This window comes from Podarcis tiliguerta, assembly GCF_965153285.1.
Source record: "Podarcis tiliguerta genome assembly, chromosome: 13".
Lineage (NCBI taxonomy): Eukaryota > Metazoa > Chordata > Lepidosauria > Squamata > Lacertidae > Podarcis > Podarcis tiliguerta.
In genome coordinates, this window is record NC_139546.1 from 17001344 (window position 1) to 17025956 (window position 24613).

Consider the following 24613-nt stretch of genomic DNA (forward strand, 5'->3'; position numbering starts at 1 on the left):
GTTTGGGTTCCAAAACTTTATTTCTCATGGTTTCTAAAATGCCTTTTCACAGGGGAAAAGGGAATCCTATTATATAGTCTCCACTCCCATTTTCAAACAGCCTGAGGACGTTCTACAGCCCAAAGCGAGGGTCCCCTTTGACCAGCAGGGGGAGTCATCACACTTCATAAGTATACCTTTCTTTGGCAACAGAGAGGTACATTTTGAAAAAAGGCTCTGTCAGATGGGTGCAAATAGCAGGACAGTGTCATCCCTCAGAAAATTGCCGGTAAAGTGACTCTAGTTGAGAATCTGCAAACTGAGGTACAAAGTGAATCTTGAGGATTTCAGAGAAACCCTCGTCCAACGATGGTGCCACAAACTTATTCCTAGCAAAGAGAGAGAGAGACAGCTTTAAGTGACATTTCAGAGATGCAGCCTATTCAGTCCTCAGCCTATTTTCTGGAACTAAGTTAGTGTTAAGTACATATTTTTACTTGGGTGTTTCATGGCGAAACTTAGAAGTGAAAATGGACGTGGGGAGAAGTGTCTAATCCCCCACAGTTCATCTCAGGGTTGAAGTTCAAAACAGGCCATTTCCCCTTTCTCCCCACACAAACCACCTTGAGAGCTAGTAGTTCGCTTGTTTTTACCAAGTTAGAGCTGGTGACGGGGACATGCAATATTTGTGCATAACAAACACAACAAAATACAGTGGTGCCTCGCAAGACGAAAAGAATCCGTTCCGTGAGTCTCTTCGTCTAGCGGTTTTTTCATCTTGCGAAGCAACCCCGTTAGCGGATTAGCGCTATTAGCGGTTTAGCAGCTATTAAAGGCTTAAGGGATTAGCGGATTAGCTGCTAAAAGGCTATTAGCAGCTTAGTGCCTTTGAAAAAGGGGGTGGGGAGCGGAAAAAAATCGCAGGAACTCGCAAGACATTTTCGTCTTGCGAAGCAAGCCCATAGAGAAATTCGTCCTGCGAAGCACCTCCAAAACGGAAAACCCTTTCGTCTAGCGGGTTTTCCGTCTTGCGAGGCATTCGTCTTGCGGGGCACCACTGTATAGTTTGTTCAACGCAAGTGTACAATTCTGCTTTCTTCATTCTTTAGCGGGTGGCGGCCAGGTGCCAAAGAAATCAGGGTGGCGGTACAGAAACAGCCTTCCCCATCAGTGGCCGGACCTACATTTGGGGGGCCCTGAAGCTTAAGCTGTTATGGGGGGCCGGCCTCGCAACCAGCAACGAGGTCCGGGCAACCACCACTGCTATCTGCTTCAATGGGGTTGTTCCACAACAGATCGCCACACCTTTACAATATCTGTCCTACTGACTCTGAAAACTTTGGGACTGCTGAAGAATATATAACAAAAAATCAAATTGAGTTGTGCGACTCAGATTGGGTCTACTAGAAAGTTTAAGCAACATGGCCTAAAGTCACTTATGGGGCCACTGGGATTAGGGCCCCCAAAGCTTAAGATTCATCAGTTTCATAGGAGCTGCCCCCTTTCCCCCTCCCCATGCCACTGCAAGCTTCCTTCCCTCCTATAAGTAATTCAGAAACTCACTTATAGCTGTTCAGGACGATATCATTCACGGGCACATGCCCCTTTTCCGTCATTTCCCGGAACTGAAATGAAGAAGAAAAAGAGGTTGCTCGCTAGTCATTCTGGGGGCTGCTTATTTGAACAGGACGTGGGGATGTTCCCCTTGGGGGCAAGCTGGCTGGTGTCAGAGCATGAAGAAACAAGGAGGATCCACTTCAGAAGTGCTTCCCACAGCACACAGTTAATGTGCACTGACCATTAGCCTACACAGCTATCAAAGAGGACTGGGTAAGTTCATGAAGGATGTGCTTTGATTATCAGGCACAACAGAAAGACAGAAGAAAACAAAACAAAACACAGGGGAGATAGCACTAACTGGAAAGAGACAAAGGGAAACTCCAGGAGCCTGAGGGCACATGTCACGTAGCAATCTATTTAAAATGTCTCCCGTCCCTCCCACAACACATCAGAGTAAACAGAAATCCAGACTTCACTTTCAGAGGAGTTTTGACTACAGTCGTACCTTGGTTCTCAAATGCCTTATGACTTGGAACGTTTTGGCTCCCAGGCGCCACAAACCCGGAAGAGTGTTCCGGTTTGCAAACGTTTTTCAGAAGCTGAACATCCGACGCAGCTTCAAACTGAGTGCAGGAAGCCCCTGCAGACAATCGGAAGCCGCGTCTTTGTTTTCGAAAGTCGGACGGACTTCCAGAATGGATTCCATTTGAGAACCAAGGTACAACTGTATAAGATATGGCAGGTTAAGAATGCTGTATATCACTTCTGAGAGAGGCCATTCATAAACAGAAGAGGTACACGTCACAGTCTTTGGCTGCTGAGTTAGAGCAGGGATGAAATAACTTTTGGCGGTGGACCACATGCCAGTGATGTGCCAGTAATGGGTGCTCCCTCCATGTCACATGACATTAGGTCGAGGGTTGCAGATGCCTCAACCCATAACAATTTGGAAATGCAGGGGCTCAAATCCAGCCATCTCGCCTAAATCCCAGGGCTCTCATTTACTAAACTATTGACACTGTCCATCAGGGCACTTCTCCAAAGACAGGTGGCTCGTTTCAGGGCTCCCTAACAAACCAAGGTCTCCCATGAGTCACTTTGTGGTACAGCTCTCCGATAAATAGGCATCATCTCCAGCTCTGGGAAGGGGCAGTCTGGCAGTTTGGCTAATGATAAGGCTGACTATATAAGAGAGAGATGGAGAGACAGAAATCCTTTTGCAGTCTTGATTTATTTCTCCAGAACCGGGGTGAAAGCAGAAGAGTGGGGAACACGCGTTCAAACAGGTGATCTGGTCCCTCCTCTGGAGAAAAAGAGGCAGAAGCTTTTTGATAACTTTCCTAACAAACTACTCACTCTGTTGTTATGCTTGGCTTGTTCCAACGAAGCAGTGAAAAGGAAACAGCGGCATGGAACGCCGGCTTCCTTGGCGCACTCAATATACCTGGTGGGGGGGAAAGGGCACAATGGTTTTTCAGAGAACTTTGGAAGCCTCCTGGCTGCTGGATGAGCAACATCATCACATCTGCTGACCAGAGAAGCCTCACCTGGATCTCGATTCCAAGTCCGGATTGGTGTTGTCCACTATTACGCTCTTCCCTGCCTGCAGTGCTGCTTGGCATGTAGCCACACACTTCTGCCATGAGCCAAGTGTGTCCTGTAAAGGGGAGTGGGAGAAGATGGGTTACAAGAGAAGAGAGGAGGGAGGAGAGGAGGAGGAGGAAGAAGAAGAAGACAGGCAGGGCCATCCTCAAGGCTTACTCCCAGGCAGCCGCTGTCTCCTACTTACCCGGTTGGCATAGGCGTAACCAGCAGAGGCCAAATGTTGCTTCAAAAAAGTTGACTTGCCAGCTGGAGCGAGAAAAGACGACGGTGTTAAAAGCAGTGTTAGAATCTGAGATATGAAAGCTAGGAGCTAAATGGCACCTTAAGCCTAGGTTGTGGCCACAACAGCGGAATGTCCAGGCGCGCTTTTTTTTAATAACAAGAATACATAGCTGAAAATGAATGAACTGCAGCTAAAATATTATGTTCATTTTTCACATGGTCTAGTTCCTTCCCCTGCCCACCCCCCTAATATTCTTAAGAGGGTCTCTTCTCCAGTCTTCAGAAAGTGGCTGGAAGTGGGGAGGCAGAAAAAGGTCCTCCTTTCCTTCCACTCTGCAGTTTTAATCTGAAATCTTAGGCGCAGTACTGCGCCCAGAGCACAGAAACTGCTCGCGCTAATGAAATTCCCTGTCGAAAAATGCGCCAAGAGTAATGGGAGTTTCGAACTCTGGTTAAAAGATAAAACAGGGTAGAGCAGTGTTTCCCAGGCATTTTGACCCAACGTCAGTTGTGGCACCGTACACTTTGCTAGAAATATTTGCATCCCTCTTAAAGGTCCCTGTTGCAGACACAGCTTTGATACTCTGCTCCCTTCACTGTCCCTGCAACATCCCTATCACAAGGCCCTCCTTTTCTTTCTGAACTAGCCGATTTCTCTGCCTTAACGACTACCGGAAGTGCCCACCAGAGAAAAGAGAAACTGCTTCAGCCTTAAGCTACCTTGCTCTTTTCAGAGAAGTGCATACTTGAACAGCTTTAAAATATGAATTTGTGAAAGATAAGGCTATAGAATTTTAGAATTGTATAGTTGGAAGGTAACCCTGAGGGTCATCAACCACCTACAATTCAGGAATCCTGCTGAAAGCTGTCCTTGGCTAGGCCCGAACCACCAACCTTCTGGTTAGCAGCCAGACACCAATGGCTACTAACTCAGTGTTCTGCTTCCGTTGTCAGGGGAAGTTTGCTACTGAATACCAGTTTCTAGAAACTACAGAGGGGAGACTGCTGCTCTTGACTCAGGTCCTGCTTGCGGGTCTCCTGCAGGCACCTTGGTTGGCCACGGTGAAAGCAGGATGCTGGACTAAGTAGACCACGGGCCTGATCCAATGTTAGGGACTGTGCTGTGGAGGGCTGCACTGAGGAGCCTCCCCCTGCTCCAGATCCTGAATTTTCACAGGAGTAGGAGGACAGTATAGATTTGGAACAACGGTTTGCAGAGGGGCATAGTTCAGAAGGCAGAAGTTGGGAAATACTGGATGGGGAACAGCTAAGAAAAGAAACACTGGAAGGGAGAAGGTTAACAGATTCACAGTCTCTAGACTGCATTCCTCCACCGCCCTTCCCAAAGTCAAGAAGGGCTCAGAAAGTGGCAGAACAGAAAGCACAGAGGGGACAAGCTCAGATTACGAGACGCAGAAGTGACGTAGTTTCATAGAGACCCAAGGGGGTGGGCTCTTTAATTGGGAGCACCGCCATGACTAGGAGATGTGTTCTTTGTTCTCTCGCTGTGATTATTAAAATTTCTAACCAGTAAGAAGACTCCTTTTCCTTTGTTCTGCTTATCTGTTGCCATGGGGGAGGAAGCTGATTCCCTGAAGCCTGACATCCAATTGGGCTGCTAGGAAAGGTGCCTTATCTCACAATTCTACTGCTCTGTAGCATAAGCCTCTCTAGCGAAAGCACAGCCCCATCATTCCGAGCCTAATTCCCCCAGCCTTTTGACCAGGAGTAGGCAACCTAAGGCCCGGGGGCTGGATGCGGCCCAATCACCTTCTAAATCCGGCCCACGGACGGTCCGGGAATCAGCGTGTTCGTACACGAGTAGAATGTGTGCTTTTATATAAAATGCATCTCTGGGTTATTTGTGGGGCATAGGAATTCATTTAATTTTTTCTTCAAAATATAGTCCGGCCCCCCACAAGGTCTGAGGGACGGTGGACCGGCCCACAGCTGACCCATGCTTTTGACTAACCAAGGGAGAAAAAAGCCTGACAAAGCCACTTCCGGCTTGCCCAGGAGGTGGGGTTGCGGGCTTCACGCCCAGCCCCCGCGAGAACAAGGGAATCCTGGGGCGTCCTCCCCCCCAGCCAGCCAATCGGCTGGCTGGCTGGGGGGGTGTGGCTTGCCCTATTTAGTGCCGGCACGAGGAGGCTCGTCCTCTTTTCGCCGGCTAGCCCCCACGTTTGCCCGCCCTCCCTCCCTTTAGGTAGGCTTTAGGTAGGTCTCTGACTTTGCTATGGACTTCAGTCTGTCGCTACAAGGGGCATGGTAGGAATTTTTCCCAATTGGCGATTTACAGCCTTTTGGTTTTTCGCCTACCTCGTAGCAACTCATCACAACTTCTCGGCATTGGCGGTAGGCATTGGTAAGAAGGGGTTAAGAGGATGTGTGTGTGGGGGGGAGGAACGCCATCACCTCCCCCCACTGAACGAAGGGTGATCCGTTACAGGACTCCGGGGGGCGTGGCCCTGTCCGAAACCTATGGAGGTGTGGGCCTAAGGCACGCCCCAGAGCGGTGACCGGGGGAGCTCCTAGTTGACGTGCCTCAGCAAGAGACTCCCCCACTATGGTGTTAACCCTTCCCGTGTCTCCAGCAAATGGGCTGGAGCCGGATAGTCGATAGGACCAATGCCTAAGCCAATGCCTCTCATTCCTGAATTCAATAAAGTTGTGGCCTAATTCACCCATTTTAAGCTTAAATTATGGTGTCTCGTGTCTTTATTTACCCTGGTGGGGGGCGGGAACTCGCCACGCAAACAGTTCTGGGTTTACCTAGCAAAAAAGCTAAACTCCAGTTGGGAATTGAAGCGCATGGAAACTCCCCAGGGAAGGGCATCTGTTGCCCATGAACACTTTTTTGAGACTGGAGGAACCTTTTGCACAAAGTTTTGGAAAACAAAGCCTGGCTAAGGAAGGTGTGAATGGCCACTCACCAGCAGGGAAGCCAACAGCTACAACCACCTCTGGGGAGGAAGAGGTCAGGCAGGCGTCTGGGGGATCATACAGCCGTGCCTTGGGGTCCAGCGTTCGCTGTGGAAGAGGAGACAATAATGGCAAATGTACGAATATAACAGACACAGAGACTCAGACATTGTAGCTAATAGCGTTAGGCGAGTCTGTCAGCTTTGCCTATTAAACCCTCTGCTTTTGCAGATCGCGCCAGGCCCAATTTCAGTGGGGGCAGAGAAAAGGGGGGAAATGCACACTCTAAATTGGAATAAGGTGCTAAAATGGTGCAAATGTAAAACTTTGCAAGAATAGCCAGGTGACTACGTGCGGGTTTTCTGAGCAAAAATAAATAAATCGCAGTTGCTGACTCAAAAGCTGCTTAACTGACTAGCAGGCAAGCCTACTGCTCAGCCACAGTTTAGGATAAAGTTTTGATCCTGCCACCCACATGGCTTTCCTTTTTTAAACGGTCTTCTGAGTAGGCAGAGAACATGTTGGCATGCTACACTTTTTTTGCCTTCAGCTTCCCACAAATCTTGGAAGTGGGGAACCACAAGCAGCAACAGGCAAACCTTTCCAGTAACTTTCTTTGGAGGTCTATAAAGGTTTTCTTTTGTCCAGCAATCATTCCCCCTGCTCCCGCCACTTGTTCCCCATAAAGAGGACCTGGGTTCAGTCATATTTTTGAGCAAAGAGGTCCTAGAGCAGGAGCAAGGAACCCGTAGCCCTCCAACAGTAAAAATAACACAGTTTACATAAAATCATAATTATTTAACTGAAATACATTCTAAAATCAATTCAGACTCAAATTAAAGGTACAGGGACCCCTGACCATGAGGTCCAGTCGTGGCAGACTCTGGGGTTGCGGCGCTCATCTCGCTTTATTGGCCGAGGGAGCCGGCGTACAGCTTCCAGGTCATGTGGCCAGCATGACTAAGCCGCTTCTGGCGAACCAGAGCAGCACATGGAAACGCCATTTATCTTCCTGCTGGAGTGGTACCTATTTATCTACTTGCACTTTGACGTGCTTTCGAACTGCTAGGTTGGCAGGAGCAGGGACCGAGCAACGGGAGCTCAACCTGTCACAGGGATTCAAACCGCCGACCTTCTGATCGGCAAGCCCAAGTGGCTCAGTGGTTTAACCCACAGCGCCACCCGCGTCCCTCTCAGAGTCAAATTAACGGCATGCAAAAAGGCAACACCCGGTTCTATATGAACGGAAACCAAAAGCAAGCCCAGCTCTAAAACAAAGAGAAATCATTCACCGGATCAAAGTTGGGGAGTGCAAACGGTGGCTCTTTCCAGCCCAGGAAATACACTTCGGGGGTGCGGAAGGGAAGACCAGCATTCAGCGCGAACTGTGAGGACGGGCAGAAGGAAGAGCTGTTAACGTGGGGAAAGGAGCCAAGGAAAAGTGTGAGCTGCTAAGAACGACTTGTACTCTTGGCAGCCAGAACGCACGCACTCCGTGGCCACAACAAAAGTACACCCAGTACGTGCAATTTGCATCTCGGCCTGTTCATCTCGTGCCATTTGCTTCCAAACTCGCCTAAGGGTCTGAAATCCTGTCTACGACTGAAAGAGCGAGGAGAATGATAATAAAATATTCCCGATAGGTGTGCCACCAGGAAGGGATAAGGGGCGTTGAAGCTTTGCCTTTGCTTGCCTTCTTATTCCCCCGCTGACTTCTAAGATTTTGCTGCCTACACATTTTCAGGTCCATCCCGCCCCCCTCTGCACCATGAGGGCTAGAAACTTGTTTCAAAAAGAGAAAGCAGATACTGTGGTACCTCAGGTTACATACACTTCAGGTTACACACGCTTCAGGTTACACACTCCACTAAGCCAGAAAAAGTGCTTCAGGTTAAGAACTTTGCTTCAGGATAAGAACAGAAATCAGGCTCCAGCGGCGTGGTGGCAGCAGGAGGCCCCATTAGCTAAAGTGGTGCTTCAGGTTAAGAACAGTTTCAGGTTAAGAACGGACCTCCGGAATGAATTACTTAACCTGAGGTACCACTGTATCCTCGGGCCCGTGAGTTCCTTACCATACACAAATCAAACACATCATTTTGTGTTTCTAAAACATCTGGTGCACAACTGGTCACCGAAGGCAGCAGTAGCGCAAGTAAGCCGGTTGGCTAGTAGCTGGCTGCTAGGTGCTCGATGTGGGTTGCCGATACCAGCCCAGATTTTTGTGTAGAAAGCACATCGGTACAACCTTTTTCCTTTTTCCAGCTCAAACGCTTCACTGCAAGGCACCACTTCCTCAAATAGCCAAAACCAGTAGCCAGCAAACTTTTCCAGCTGGGGGCCGGTCCACTGTCCCTCAGACCTCGTGGGGGGCCGGACTATTTTTTTTTGAGGGGGGGTGAACAAATTCCTATGCCCCACAAATAACCCAGAGATGCATTTTAAATAAAAGGGCACATTCTACTCATGTAAAAAACACACTGATTCCTGGACCGTCCACAGGCCGGATTTAGAAGGTGACTGGGCCGGATCCAGCCCCCAAGTCTTAGTTTGCCTACCCATGGCCAAAACATTCCTAAGACTAGTGATGTGAGGTGAGAATATTCTCCACAAACTGTAAATTCTATTGTAAGAACCCGCTATTTTCTGGAAATAATAGCATTCATTTTAAACTTTATATTGTTTTTATTAGTATTGCACTAAAAATACCATCCCATGTAGATATGCTTGTTAAAGAACGTACTCATGTAGCAGACCTGAGGGTTTTTTTTATATTCCTTTTACTTTAAAAGCTACATTTCATATATACACAACATAATTAGAATTCAAAGTTGATGGTAAATATATGGTTAGTGGCAGGCTTAGTGATTGACATGAGTCATTCACGTTGAATTTTCAATTTCAAGTTTGGTTAACAAAAAAAATCAAAGAATGTTAATTCACTGCATTACCCCATTAAATAAAAGTATCTGTACAGTTTTTGGTTGCCATCTGAACAAGTTAACCCATTAATAAAGATGTATATTGATTAATTACAGTGGTGCCCCGCAAGACGAATGCCTCGCAAGACGGAAAACCCGCTAGACGAAAGGGTTTTCCGTTTTGGAGGTGCTTCGCAAAACGAATTTCCTATGGGCTTGCTTTGCAAGACGAAAATGCCTTGCGATTCCTGGGGTTTTTTTTCCGCTCCCCACCCCCTTTTTCTAAGGCACTAAGCTGCTAATAGCCTTTTAGCAGCTAATCCGCTAATCCCTTAAGTCTTTAATAGCTGCTAATAGCCGCTAAACCGCTAATAGCGCTAATCTGCTAATGGGCTTGCTTCGCAAGACGAAAAAACCGCTAGACGAAGAGACTCATGGAACGGATTCTTTTCGTCTTGCGAGGCACCACTGTATATCATTTTCAATGCATTAAAATGAATATTCTCCTGTTTTAAATGAAAATTCTCTAATATTCTCATTAATCAAGAATATTCTTGAAACTATTCTCCAAAAGATTATTCTGGAGAATTTAGCATCACTACCTAAGACCTCCAACTACCTCCCACCTTCGCCAATTTTAAAACTGTAAAAGAACATGCAAACTAGCTGTGTAACTGGTGGGTGGATATACAACTTGCTTAACACGGAGGATAGAATTGGGGCAAAATCCAAACCAGAACTGCATTCTGGGTCTGCCTTCAGGTTTCCGAATTATCTGTGGGATTTGAGGACATCAAGAAAGGTGGTAGAGGGAGAAAATGAGGTGGAAGGCATGGTGTGTCCCCCCCCCCCCCCCCAGTTTTCAGTGGAGGACTATTAGAAACTGCCACCTTGAATTTTTGAAGGAGAGGTGGGATAGAAATGTTTTAAATACACAAAAAGTTTGCTTTTAATTTTTTTTTTTAAAAAGGAGGAATTCCATGAGTGCTAGAAACTTGGCTTTGGACTGAACACTGATATTCTAAGGATGCTAAAGGGCAAGTTCTGTGTATCTAGTATTTAACCTGGGCACAAAATACAGTCCTGAACAGCATTTCCATGACAGCAATCACATCTTGCCTAAGTAAAAACAAGAGGGACCCATCGGGCAGGTTGACGGCAATGACTGTTCTGCACTGTTTAATGATTACGCACTTGTTTCAATGACGTTTAATTTCTGCACGCCGCCCTGATATTGCAGCATATCAATGGCGGCACGTAAATTCTTTTTGAAATAAATAAAAAAAACCCTGGCGGAATAGAAGAGGGGGAATAGTGGGTGCTAAACCAGAGCAGCTGTTCTTTAATCCAGGGGGGCCAAATTTTCTGCTTCGTGGTTAAGAGAAACTGGAGGAGATGACAGGAAAGAGAAGAATTGATCGCATACCAAGCGGTCACTGCATGAGAAATCCTTCTTCTTGTGTCCCGGGGCCCAGTTTGGTGGTCGCCCAGCTGCATCTATGGAGAGCATGGGGAAGGAGCTATGAAAACACAACCAGCAGCACAAGGTGGAAAACTCAACAGATCATTGCTAGCGCTCACAACTGGGGCATGTAAATTCGGTGTAGGGGAAGCACAGAAACAACTTTCCCTGCAGTGAAGATGCACGAGGCTGAAATTGTTTCTTGCTCCCACCAAATGAAGGTACTAATTGCACCCATTCTCTCATTATACAGTGGTACCTCGAGTTACATATGCTTCAGGTTACAGACTCCGCTAACCCAGAAATAGTACCTCGGGTTAAGAACTTTGCTTCAGGATGAGAACAGAAATCGGGCTCCTGCGGCGCAGCGGCAGCGGGAGGCCCCTTTAGCTAAAGTGGTGCTTCAGGTTAAGAACAGTTTCAGGTTAAGAACGGACCTCCAGAACGAATTAAGCATTTAACCCGAGGTACCACTGTACTGTGAACAGCATCCCATAGCATTGGAGTGGGGAGTGTGGCCCTTGGCCTAATTTCATGCGGCCCTCTGTGTGTTCTTGATCTCCGGGCTGCCTACAAATCGCCAGTGTGGTGAAACGGTTAAGAGCGCTGGACTAGGGCCTGGGAGACCGGAGTTCAAATCCCCGCTCTACTATGGGTGATCTTGGGGCAGCCACCATCGCTTAGCCTACCCTATCTCGCAGGGTTGTTTGCTGTGATGGGGAGGAGAAGGAGGGGAACCAGTCACACCACCTTGAGGCCTCGCAAGATGAAGACGGTATATAAATGTAATACATAAAGCGAGCACAAGAGGGAGAGGAAGGATGGGCTTGTGCAGAGAGTAAGAAATGGAACTGCGCAACACTGCAGCCTCTGCGGTCTATTTCCCTGTTCTTAGGATTCCCAGCTCAGTTGAGTGTTTGACTCACCTCCAACATAGACGCTTTGCTGCAAAGAGACTTCTAGGCCGCCGTTTGCCTTGGAAGAGAGTTTGGGAATGAGGGGTGAGAAGTCAAGACTTGTAGTGATACAGATCTCTCCCCCTCTCTCTCTCCTTCCCACCCTCTGTACCCTTGTACCTTCTTCCTTTCCTTTCAAATTTGTATGCTCCCTTTCTACATCGCGATACACAAGGCAGATGACAAAATCCACAACAAAGACCGCCCCCTACACACACACCCCCGTAACAATATGATCCAGCCACACTGGGAAAAATGCGACCTTTAAAACTTAAACCGATTAAAGTAACCTTCAGCAACACACACCTTGGTTGTCGAACTTAATCCGTTCTGGGAGACCGTTCGCAAATCAAGGCGCGGCTTCCAATTGGCTGCAGGAGCTTCCTACGCGCAGTTGGAAGCCGTGGAAGCCCCATCAGACGTTCAGCTTCCCAAAACTGTTCACAAACCGGAACACTTACTTCCGGGTTTGTGGCATTTGGGAGCTGATTTGTTCAGGAGCCAAGCTGTTCGACAACCAATGTACCACTGTACAGTGGTACCTCGGGTTACGTACGCTTCAGGTTACATATGCTTCAGGTTACAGACTCCGCTGACCCAGAAATATTACCTTGGGTTAAGAACTTTGCTTCAGGATGAGAACAGAAATTGGGCAGCAGCGGCACAGCGGCAGCGGGAGGCCCCATTAGCTAAAGTGGTGCTTCAGGTTAAGAACAGTTTCAGGTTAAGAACAGACCTCCGGAACGAATTAAGTTCTTAACCCGAGGTACCACTGTATTTGAAATATGAGGCACGGTGGAATCAAAATAAGTGGATGACGGAAAATTCGCTCCCGACCAATGCAAAATGACCAGAGTACGGAAAATAAAACTAACAGCAAAGTCACAATACGTGAAGTCTCAAGTCACCTTCTTGCACAGGTGCTCCCACATGCCGAGGACAGGTTTGCGGTAAACGCCAGAAGCAGTCGCCACGAAGACCTGGGAGGGGAAGGATGGCTGCAGGGTGAGATTGTCCCATCCTTGTCCAGATAAAAAACATCCTGGCGTTTTATTTTCATAGTGTTTTCAATCTCCCCTTCCTTGATCAAACATCTCTGGGCCAAAGTCTGGGGTGTCTCTACTGACCCCCGGCAACTTTGGCTGAGTCCCATCCCGTGCCCAATGGGGGACGAGGCTGAGATATATTCAACTGGCTGGAGAATGAGGAATGGGAACAGTTCACCGTTTCGAATTCTGCATCGCCTTGATCTTTGCGCCTGCCTGCAAATCCCTGGAAACTACAGCAGAACCGCAACTGAGGGACTTAGGCTTGGGAATGAGATATTTTCTCCCCTAATTGCAAATTTGTGGGGGCTGAGATGGGGAGAGAAGAGAAAGAGAAATTAGGGAGGAGAGAGAAAGAGAGAGAGAGAGAGTGCGCTGGGCGAGAGGAGGTTTAAATAGATAGCTCAGCTGGTAGAACATGAGACTCTTAATTGTTGTGGGATGTGGGTTCGAGCCCCACCATGGGAAAAGATTCCTGAATCGCAGGGAGTTGGACTAGATGACCCTCGTGGTCTCTTCCAAGTCTACAATTCTACGATTCAATGGCTGCTCTGTGAATGTTGGGGAGAGCATGTGGATGCATGTATGCGTGCGGATTAACTTCGTCCCTGTCCACTGCTAGGACGTGGCCCCTGGGCAGTTACCCACAAGGCCCCTGGAGCCCCCAAAGCCCTTCACCTGTTTTTAACTCTTTCAGCTTCATTTCCTCTTTCTCTCTCTCTCTCTTAAAAGTTTTTATTTATACTTTTTGAGTTTATACGTTTCATTAGTTTTACAATCAATTTAACATTTCAAAATTTGACTTCTTTCCCCCCACCCTCTTTCTACGGTTCCTTAAATTTATTTTTTAAATATCTTCTGCATATCCAAATTCATTTAATTTGCTCATTTAATTATCTACCTTAAATATACACTCTTATGAAACTGCCGGTTATTACAATAATCCTGCTAATGTTTCTGTCTGTTTTCAATTTATCTGTAAATGTTCAATAAACCATTTCCATTCTTCCTCTTTCTCTCTCACACACATACACAAACAAAGCCACCCTCTTCTATTCTGCAGGTGGCAGTGGCGTAGCGTAGGTTGTCAGCACCCGGGGCAAGGCAAGGAATTTGCGCCCCCCGCTGCACTGTCCCTCCCCCAGATAGTCCCTCGCTCTCTCTCCGCACCGCACGCCTGGCACCCCCCCCCCCAGTGGGCAGCGACCCGGCGGCTCGGATCGGATTCGCACAGCAAGCACTGCAGTGTGAGAGTGTGAGTGAGCCAGGTAGGGGCAGAGAGCTGCGAGTGCGAGCGCGCCCCCCCCCAGATGTTGCGCTCGGTGCGGCCGGCCCCCCCTGCACCCCCCACGCTACGCCACTGGCAGGTGGCACTTATACCATAAAATGTTTGCTTCCAAAGCCCACTCCACTTTCCCTGCTCAATGGGCAACTTCCCTTTTGCAAAGCATTCTGGGAGATACGCCATCCTCCCTGCCCCGACTCACCTGCAGCGGGATGCCAAGCCGCTCCACCACTGCTTCCACCTTGGCTTTGAAAACTTCGGGCCTGAGGCGCCCGCGACTGATGCCCATCTGGTTGGTAAAGATCACAACCTGCCGGGTTGGGGAGGGGTGGGGAAGAGAGGGCAGAGATGCAGGAGAGAAGAACACAGAGGTGAGGAGAGGAGAGGAGAAGCTGGAGCGAGTAACATGGCTTGGGGAAGGTGCATTACCTTGTACCCCTCGCTCTGAAGCTGCTTCAGCTTGCGGGGAACCTCGGGGTACAGGATTCTGCAAAACAGAAAGGGGTGAAGGGCAATGACTGAGTGCTGCTCTCCCTAACCCAGGCAGCCTGTGATGCCCAGGGGTTGCTGGATACCACCTCCCACAACAAACAGTCCAAGCAACACAAAGACCAGTATACTAGATAGCACTGCAATTCTTATCCCATTATATACATGATTTAATACTGTTGGGATACTGCCAGGGAGACAAAGTCCATCATGACTCCACGTCACCTCCGGACGTCCATCAATCTCCCGTAGACACGCAGTATCAGCAATTAGCAACACGAGCTCCAGAAATAGCTTGCCACATTCTAGAGCTGATGCACGCTCTATCAGCAGATAATGCACAGCGAAAGATGCACTCAGGAGAGCATATTTACAACTTTATTCTGCGTTGGTCAGAACAAAGAGAAAACATGACTGCCTGCTTCAGTGTCTCCGGCACAGAGAGAGAAACGAAAGCAAAGACACAACAGAAACATCCTGTGAAACAGGAAATACGCAGACTCTGTGACTCACAAAGCCTGCTCCCTTTTAAGGTGGAACGGAAATATCCTAACAAATACAACAAAAACAAAGTAATAGATGCATATCCTCGTGACCACTGCTCCATGTGCATTTTTCTAATATATGGGTTGTACTGAAGAAGATTCCAGCAAAACAGTCAGAACAGTGAATTATGGTGCTGGAGGAGACTCTTGAGAGTCCCATGGACTGCAAGAAGAACAAACCTATCCATTCTGAAGTAAATCAGCCCTGAGTGCTCACTGGAAGGACAGATCGTGAAGCTGAGGCTCCAATACTTTGGCCACCTCATGAGAAGAGAAGACTCCCTGGAAAAGACCCTGATGCTGGGAAAGATGGAGGGCACAAGGAGAAGGGGACGACAGAGGACGAGATGGTTGGACAGTGTTCTTGAAGCTACCAGCATGTGTTTGACCAAACTGCAGGAGGCAGTGGAAGACAGAAGTGCCTGGCGTGCTCTGGTCCACGGGGTCACGAAGAGTCGGACACGACTAAACGACTAAACAACAACAACAACACTTCGGCACCATGAATGCCTAAAAATGTTTTACCGCTTAGCCCACAGGATAGCATCTATTACTTTGTTTCAACTATAGACTTATTATACTTCCACGGACTTTCAAAGATTGACAGACGTGTGCTCATTTGATTTCAAATATATTAGAGAATTTACAAGTGTACATATTCTGTTTTTGTTGTACTAAATCATGTATATCACGCAATAAGAATTGCAGTGCTATCTAGTATACTGGCCTTCGTGTTGCTTGTATTGTTTGTTGTGTTAAGTTTGCAACACAGGGGTTTGTTGTTCTGTATTGATGGATACCAACTCCCATCAGCCTCAGCCAGCCTGGCCATTCAGGGATGATGGGAATTGTAGTCCAACTCCATCTAGAGCAGGGCTTCCCAAACTTGGGTCTCCAGCTGTTTCTGGACTACAGTTCCCATCATCCCTTACCACTTGTCCTGCTAGCTAGGGATGATGGGAGTTGTAGTCCAAAAAAAGAGCCGGAGGCCCAAGTTTGATCCCAATGCTGATGGCATGTTGCTATGGATGACATTAGAGTGCAAAGCACAACCCTGAAACACCAGCACAAGCCCGTTTTAGTGCCTTCGTCCTACAAAAGCCTGATGTCACTCTTATAGAATCACAGGAATGTAGAGTTGGAAGGGAACCCCAAGGATCATCCAGTCCAACCCCCTGCAATGCAGGAATCACAACCACAACCAGGGAGCTCTTCTCACTTTGCCCCATATGAGTAGGAATATTCTCCCTTCTATTTATTATAGAGTGGTACCTCGCAAGACGAATGCCTCGCAAGACGAAAAACTCGGAAGACGAAAGAGTTTTTTGTTTTTTGAGTTGCTTCGCAAGACGAATTTCCCTATGGGCTTGCTTTGCAAGACGAAAACGTCTTGCGCCTTTTTCTTAAAACCATCAATGCATTCCTATGGGAAACCGTCAATGCATTTCCTATGGGAAACCGTGCTTCGCAAGACGAAAAATTCACAAGACGAAAAAACTCGCAGAACAAATTAATTTCGTCTTGCGAGGCACCACTGTATTCCTTAGCTTGCCCTTTCTCCAAGGAAATTAAGGCAGTGTCCTCGGCTTTCCTCCCCACCCTTTATTCTTACAGCAACCCGGTAAGTAGGCCAAAGAGTGTGTGTGTGTGTCTGGGCTTCTTTTCATGAACCACTTTGAGGTTTTATTACGATAAGGTGGTATATACGTGTTGTGAAATGGATTAAAATAAAGAAACGAACACAGGTCTCCCTTGTCCGAGCCTGGTGCTCTAACCACTAGGTCACAGTCTCACTTTTATTACTCCCCCGCCCCCCGTCTTTCCTCCAAGCAGCCCATGGTGGCATATGTGGTGACTCCCCCCCCCCCCCAATGCCTGACCCACACAATAACTGCTGGGAAGTGCATTGGGCTGACAGAATGAGCTTCATGGTTGTGGGGGGTTTGAACTCGGGCCTCTCTGCACCTAGATCAACACAGGTTTTGCCATGGACCACGCTGGCCGCCCATAATTCCCTCCCCTCCCCCGCCTCCCTGGTATCTTGCCCCACACTCACCTCCAGTCATCGGGGCTCGTAGAAAACACCTTCCCAGACTGCGTGGTGATTATGGTCCCGTCCAGATCGAAACCTGCAACCTGGGCAGAGAGGCAGAAAGAGGTCCAAGGATCACCTAGGCTGGCGTCAAGCCTCAACTTCCAACTATCCCCAAGGCAACATTGCTTCCCCACTTCCTGGTTTTGAGTAGCCCTACCGAGATCTCTCAGGTGAGGCTGCACAGGACACCACGTTTTAAAGGCTGGAGAATATTAATTAAACAAAGGCCTGGTTGAAGAGTATACAGTGGTACCTCGGGTTACATACGCTTCAGGTTACATACGCTTCAGGTTACAGACTCTGCTAACCCAGAAATAGTACCTCGGGTTAAGAACTTTGCTTCAGGATGAGAACAGAAATCGTGCTCCGGTGGCACAGCAGCAGCAGGAGGTCCCATTAGCTAAAGTGGTGCTTCAGGTTAAGAACAGTTTCAGGTTAAGAACAGACCTCCAGAAAGAATCAAGTACTTAACCCAAGGTACCACTGTATTGCCCAACCTGCCCAGATGATGTCCTGTAGACGTTTTACTTTAGACATTTGTATCACGTCTTTCTAAAAAAAAAAAGTACCCAAAGAATCTTGTGGCAAAAAGAATAAGCTACAAAATACAATAAACAGACCTCCATGTTAACAATTAGAAAGTTAATTTGACAGAGAGTTGAGTTTTACTCAGCCCTGGCTATTTATCCCGTTTTACCATTTCCTGATGTTTTAATTATTTTAAGCTGACTTTCGGCCCACGGTTCCAGACAAGTGATGCCAAAATTTGCCCTTCTTACATTAAAGAAGGGGACAGGGTGGGGCGCAAGACGAAACCAGAACGTTTCCCCAAAGCAGCCTCCTGCCACCTGTGTCCTCCTGGTGTTTTGGACTACAATTCCCATCAGCCTCAGCTAGCACATGGGCCTAAACAACTCTAACACAGCCCACAAGAAGCAATGCCAGCTCCCGCTGAAAGCTATAGGCCTTACTTTGGCGCTGGGCACCACCCCTTTCTTTGTGAAGACCAGGAGCTTGCCATGGTCCTCCCAGGAGTCGTGCGGCTGGGGAGCCAGATGCGAGAGCTGCAGCTGCTGGGGAGGCTGGCTCTGCGCCCGCTGGGCTTGCGCTGCTGTCTCCTGCAGCTGCCTCAATTTCTCGGCCACCGAGGGGTCGACGTCGTCGTCTTCCTCGTCCTCGGAAGGAGAGGAGGTCTTGGGCCGCTTGGCAGGCTGGGCCTTGCCATCCTCCTCTTTTTTCAGGGGGCGCCGGGGACTGAAGAACTCCAGCAGGGTTTTCTTCGGGGAGCGGGAATCTTCTTCGAAATGGATGCGGTAGGGATACAGCCCGTTCACCAAGCACAGAGTCTCTCCCTCCTGGAGCGTGGTGCTGTCCCCACAACGCAGGTGTATCTCCTCCACCGACGTGGGGTTCACCCCTCGCTGCCAACACACCAAAATACATTAGGGGGCCCGAGTGCGACCAGGCACCCAGAACAGCTGCTTCACCCTCCTAGGGAAACAAGGCTCCCGTACGAGCAGAGCCACACACACAAGGCTCGGAATTGGGACACTCTCCCTGTCTTACCTGCGTGACTCGGACGGATCTATAGGCATAATTGGCCAGCAACTCCACTGCGAGGAAACAGGAAGAGAAAACAGGGCTGGTTAGACCCGCAAGGCAGGTCCAGAAGACCCAGATTTCACAAATGGAATCATTAATTCACAAGACTAAATCATTTTATTTTTTGAAAAAGAAATTAATTATTATTATTATTATTATTATTATTAAAGTAAAGGTAAAGGTATCCCTGCCCGTACGGGCCAGTCTTGACAGACTCTAGGGTTGTGCGCCCATCTCACTCAAGAGGCCGGGGGCCAGCGCTGTCTGGAGACACTTCCGGGTCACGTGGCCAGCGTGACATCGCTGCTCTGGCGAGCCAGAGCCGCACACGGAAACGCCGTTTACCTTCCCGCTAGTAAGTGGTCCCTATTTATCTACTTGCACCCGAGAGTGCTTTCGAACTGCTAGGTTGGCAGGCGCTGGGACCGAACAGCGGGAGCGCACCCCGCTGCGGGGATTCGAACCACCGACCTTTCAATCGGCAAGCCCTAGGCGCTGAGGCTTTTACCCACAGCGCCACCCGCATCCCTTCTATTATTATTATTGGTTTGCACATATTACTTTACAATACAGATGTACCAAAGCCAACACCATTTCCTCCCCATCCCCCCAGACATTTACATTTCTGTTTCCTCAATCCATATTATTCTTTTCTCCTTCCTCCCACTTCCCTCTGCCCCCACTCGATTTCCTCCACATTATACAATTTACAATAATCTTTGCATTCTACAACCTTCTCACATCACCTATATATTCTTATTATCTTTCCTTACTAATTTTTCTTCCATCCAGTACTTCACATTTTACTCTAGGCATATTAGCATATCTTTTTTTTGAGCAATATTTTGCCATATATTCATCAAAACACAAGACTAAATCAGAACTGGAATTGATGGTGCTGGGCTTTTTCTTTTAAAGGAGTTATGGGTGGGTGGGGAGGGAGAGGAAGGAAGGCGAAAGGAGGGAAGAGAAAATGGAGGAAGCAATAATAAAAAAAGCAGTACAGTGGTACCTTGGTTGTCAAACTTAATCCATTCCAGGAGTCAGTTTGACTCCCGAAACAGTACGAAAACTAAGGCCTGGCTTCCAATTGGCTGCAGGAGCTTCCTGCACTCAAATGAAAGCTGTGTCGGACGTTCAGCTTCTGAAAAACATTCACAAACTGGAACATTTATTTCTGGGTTTGCAGCGTTTGGGAGCCAAGCCATTCGAGAACCAAGGTACCATTGTATCAAGAAACCAGAGGGAAATTAAAATGGGTAGAAAGCAGAAATAATTCAAGATTATTGTATTCTATCTCTCTGCTGAATCCTATATTCACTCTTTTATATCATAGCCATAATAATTATTCAACAGAAATAATTACCGTGGAAATTATTTTTAAAAAACCACTACGGATAATGGGATGGGAAGTCGACAAAAGAAAAAAATATTATGTACTGGAATTTTATGTGAAATTTCTGGAAATTTAATAAAACATATTATCTACAAAATGGAAAATGGATAGAAAGCAGTAGAAAGGAAAAGGAAGGAAGGAAGGAAGGAAAGAAAGAAAGAAAGAAAGAAAGAAAGAAAGAAAGAAAGAAAGAAAGAAAGAAAGAAAGATGAAAGCCTCCCACTGGCAAAGCAGGCGAAGGGAAGGCACAAAAAACAAAGTCATTCTACTGCACTGCATGCAGAGTTCCACTGGCAAAGGTACTGCCTGCTCTCCATCCCATCGTGGCAATCATTCCACTTCCTACAGCGTGTGTTGTCAGGGTGGACCAGCTAAGAATTGGGATCACCAGCTCAGAAGCAATAAGGTGGTGAAGTGTGTGTGTGTGTGTTGACAGGGTGCTGGTGGGAAAAGTGCTACTGCTGCTCCCCCTTCTGGCTTGCTTTGCCCAATGACAGGGCCGGCCCCAGTGGCTGGAAAGGCATGCACAGGCATCAGGTAGCATTTCTAGAAGCTGCAAAGGAAGGGGCAGATGTTGATCTCACTTGCCTCCAGCTTTTCCCTCAAGGGTGCTCAAGGTAGAATATGTGGATTTCACGTCTCCACCACCTCCATTTTAATCTCACAACTAAGTAAGGCAAGTTCTAGGTAGGTAAGTTAATGACTGGCCCAGCAGGGATTTGAGCCCAGGTCTCCTTGACCTGTCCAGCATGGTGGACATTTACACCGCACTGGCTCACTGGAGTTCCTTATGCCTGGAAACTCTTGCAACTACTTCTCCCCCCCAGGAAGTGCTCAGATTTGTCATCCGTATCTGCACTTAGTTCTGTTTTCGTTCTGTGGCTCCCGCAGAGCAGCAGGCATTAAACTCATGGGGTGCAGTCAGGCAGAACAAAAAGGAAAAAAAACACATAACTTAACTTGGAGGAGTTCCAGGAAAGTAGAGCATTACTAATAAAGGAGTATAGGCCAAGCCCATCCAAGTCCCAAGAGATTGCAATCTACTCCCAGTGTAAAAAAAACTGGCAGTGATCTACCAATTGTCACTGAGGATTGACTAGAATTGTTGAGCTTTCTTGGGGGAGACCAGAGCTCTTGAGCTTTTTGGGGGGAGAACACGGTTGTTGAGCTTTTTTTAAGGGAGAATGAAATACTTCGCTCATCTCACACTCCACCAATAACAAACACACACACCACTAAAGTCAATCACTGTATTCCACACCGCAATGATAAAACACTGAACTCTGCCCACTTGGCGCAACAGAGGAACAGAGTGAGGGGGGCGGGGGCAGAAACATTCATTCCAAAGTTTTTCTAAGCTCACGATCCATAAGGATCCCGCGATCGACCAGGATCACCAGGGGATCTACCTGTCAATCGCGGTCGACCAGTTGAGCATGTCTGGTGTAGGCTATAGGGTCACTTGAGTTAGTCATATACCAGAAGCCTAAATATTTTTACTCTCTCTCTTCAGGCCACACATCTCACCAGGCCTACTGCTGTTTGCCTGGCTGGAATGTGTCCTTCGACTCTCAACAAGGCCTCTTGCTTGCCTGCACTGAGGAGTGTGAGCCTGCATGGAAACCAGCCTATTAAAGGTAAAGGTACCCCTGCCCGTACGGGCCAGTCTTGACAGACTCTAGGGTTGTGCGCCCATCTCACTCAAGAGGCCGGGGGCCAGCGCTGTCCGCAGACACTTCCGGGTCACGTGGCCAGCATGACATCGCTGCTCTGGCAAGCCAGAGCTGCACACGGAACGCCGTTTACCTTCCCGCTAGTAAGCGGTCCCTATTTATCTACTTAGATAAATTTATCTTATTTATCTACTCAGGGACACGGGTGGCGCTGTGGGTTAAAGCCTCAGCGCCTAGGGCTTGCCGATCGAAAGGTTGGCGGTTCGAATCCCCGTGGCGGGGTGCGCTCCCGTTGTTCGGTCCCAGCGCCTGCCAACCTAGCAGTTCGTAAGCACTCCCGGGTGCAAGTAGATAAATAGGGACCGCTTACCAGCGGGAAGGTAAACAGCGTTTCCGTGTGTGGCTCTGGCTCGCCAGAGCAGCGATGTCATGCTGGCCACGTGACCCGGAAGTGTCTTCGGACAGCGCTGGCCCCCGGCCTCTTGAGTGAGATGGGCGCACAACCCTAGAGTCTGTCAAGACTGGCCCGTACGGGCAGGGGTACCTTTACCTTTACCTTTTATTTATCTACTTGCCCCCGGGGGTGCTTTCGAACTGCTAGGTTGGCAGGCGCTGAGACCGAGCAACGGGAGCGCACCCCGCTGTGGGGATTTGAACCGCCGACCTTTCGATCGGCAAGCCCTAGGCGCTGAGGCTTTTACCCACAGCGCCACCTGCGTCCCATCAACCAGCCTATTATACCGGGTTAAAATTCATATTTGTTGCTGCAGCTGCTTTCGCATCTGGCCCTGCCCACTGCTGACATACGGAACTTGGAAGGTTGTGTCCCTGAGAGTGACCCAATCAAGGGGATGAACAAGAAGGAACAATCTGTCAAATGCTGTACAAAGAATCTCAGAAAGTTCAACATTAGACCAAGCACAATGATTGGAGGGGTTTGTACTAGCAGGAAAAGAAAAATTCCTAACAAGAGAAAAATTACTCACCTTGTGTCCGGGAGCATTTTTTATCGGTGACGAGAGTCTCGGGTCCCCTGCCCAGAACCACAGTCACACCATCAGGCAGAAGAACTGGATCATGTCGCTTGTCTTGGCTGACGAGCAGGCACCGCATGGCATTGGGCAGCCTGCAGATGGAAAAGAACGGTTTGGGGGTTTGTTTTTTTAAAAAAAACTTAGAAGACTCTCAAATCTTCCCAATTCTGAATGGTTTATCCGTAATTGGGGGAGGGAGAGCTAGAAGTTTCCTATTTTCCGAGAGATAGTAGGTACCACCCGAAAATAAGAGAAACGTGGTCCACTGAGAAAACCTGGCTCCTGAACTCTGAACGGGAGGGCTATGTTAGAAATCATATATTGTTTTGAGAAGGTGAGAGATTGGTGAAATGAAAACAAGGGTTGGCGTGTGAGAATTGCTCTAAAGGGGCCAATAAGGAGAGGAAATCGAATATTTGAATCCCCCAGTCATGAGAAAACCTATATTTAACTTTGGGGAGTGGCAGAGTTTAGAGGAGAGGAACATAAACCACATCATCTCTACTGGGTGTCTTTCTGTATGAGATGTTTGTTGAGGTCTCTTTCCTCATTTCTCACAAGGAGCAAAACTGCACCCCGCTGTAATGCATATGAAACAGCAGGTACCTCAAAATGCCTGTCTCTTTCACAAATATAAGCTGGTACAAAAAAGGAAGAAAGGAGAATTTAGGTTTGTATTTCTCAGGGGGTCCTCCTGTCCAGACAGAGGAGCTGGCCCTCCTGCATTGAAAGAGCAAGACCACCCCACTGCTGTTGCTACGCGCAGCAGAAGAAACGAGGACCCACATTCAGCAAGCTCGTCCCTAAGCAGGAAGTCTGAAGGAGGGCTATGACGCCTTTTCCGGTGGCTTAACCGGAAGTGTATCCAAGCCCGGGCAGCTGAAGTCGAGGCAGGACGTTGCCCTGATCCGGGGCATAGAGAGAGGAAAGTTAAGAGCTACACGAAGCGTGAACTTTCGGGTTTCGTTTTGAGTTTTGGGTTTTTTTTTTAAAAAAAGCCGCCATTGGCCGGAATTCTCTCTCTTGGGCGCAGAGCGGCGCCGCTGTATCGTTTGTCATCTCTCAGGGCGGAATTGGAAATGAGAATGATATTCACCGCTAGAACGGCGGTGCATGGCTCCGTGAGGTGGCTATCCTTCCTTGGCACCGTTGTGGTTGGCTGGTTTCCTTTTTTTCCCGTCAAGAAACACAGCTGAAGTTAGCCAGCAGCAAAGTTCAGCTTAGCGAGGCAACGCGAAAATATTCCAAACCAATCCGACAACTCTCTGGCGGTGCACATTACTCTACACTTTTTCTATCTCTATGGTTTGGAACGAGAGACGATGCTTCCAATCGAGCGCTCTGCCGAAAGCGGTCCGATGCTGAGCGCTGACCATTGCGAACGCGTTCCGAGGTCGAGTCTAGGGCAGCCTCTCATCCTCTCGTCTCCCCAGTGGGCGCCCAGGTGGAATATGCTCCGGTGGAAGGGGCCGACTGGCAAAATAGCATCCGTTGGTTGTTACTGTTATTCTGCTTATTTAGTCCAGTTTGCTGTGCCTTGCTTCCTCTTCACTCCTCAGAAAGATAAATGGAAGTGTCAGAATGCAAAAGCAGCCTCTTAATAGGATCCCTAAAGCAGAGACATCACCTTGCCGACAAAGGTCCGTATAGTTAAAGCTATGGTTTCCCAGTAGTGATGTATGGAAGTGAGAGCTGGACCATAAAGAAGGCTGATCGCCGAATAATTGATGCTTTTGAATTATGGTGCTGGAAGAGACACTTGAGAGTCCCATGGACTGCAAGGAGAACAAACCTCTCCATTCTGAAGGAAATCAGCCCTGAGTG

At 48.1% G+C, this 24613-nt stretch overlaps 1 protein-coding gene and 1 long non-coding RNA gene across 3 annotated transcripts; one reads left to right on the forward strand and one right to left on the reverse strand.

Annotated features, from left to right (window-relative positions):
• Position 1: 1 nt before the first annotated feature.
• PNKP (polynucleotide kinase 3'-phosphatase) lies at positions 2–23654 on the reverse strand. 2 transcript variants are annotated; one of them, XM_083408176.1, is made up of 17 exons: positions 23576–23654; positions 22742–22881; positions 18651–18697; positions 18056–18505; positions 17046–17125; positions 14385–14442; positions 14158–14265; positions 12533–12604; positions 11595–11643; positions 10633–10703; positions 7581–7673; positions 6300–6396; positions 3329–3390; positions 3087–3196; positions 2896–2983; positions 1543–1604; positions 2–368 (listed from the first exon to the last, which is right to left on the reverse strand). In XM_083408176.1, coding segments are annotated over exons 1-17 (1710 nt in total). In that variant the 5' UTR covers positions 23578–23654; the 3' UTR covers positions 2–247. The 2 variants fall into 2 exon arrangements, with proteins under 2 accessions (XP_083264302.1, XP_083264301.1); XM_083408175.1 differs by having other exon boundaries at positions 23396–23620.
• LOC310661823 lies at positions 8134–10161 on the forward strand. The gene is made up of 2 exons (XR_014504136.1): positions 8134–8879; positions 9969–10161. It is a non-coding gene; the product is annotated as an uncharacterized lncRNA (long non-coding RNA).
• Positions 23655–24613: the final 959 nt, after the last annotated feature.

Excerpts from the sequence above, each read along its gene's own strand:
- PNKP (XM_083408175.1), bottom strand. The coding sequence starts at position 23,577 with ATGTGGGTCCTCGTTTCTTCTGCTGCGCGTAGCAACAGCAGTGGGGTG. Across the intron at positions 14,266-14,384 it reads TTCAGAGCGAGGGGTACAAG|GTTGTGATCTTTACCAACCA; the intron begins GTAATGCACCTT and ends CCAACCCGGCAG. Across the intron at positions 369-1,542 it reads ATCGTCCTGAACAGCTATAA|GAATAAGTTTGTGGCACCAT; the intron begins GTGAGTTTCTGA and ends TCTCTTTGCTAG.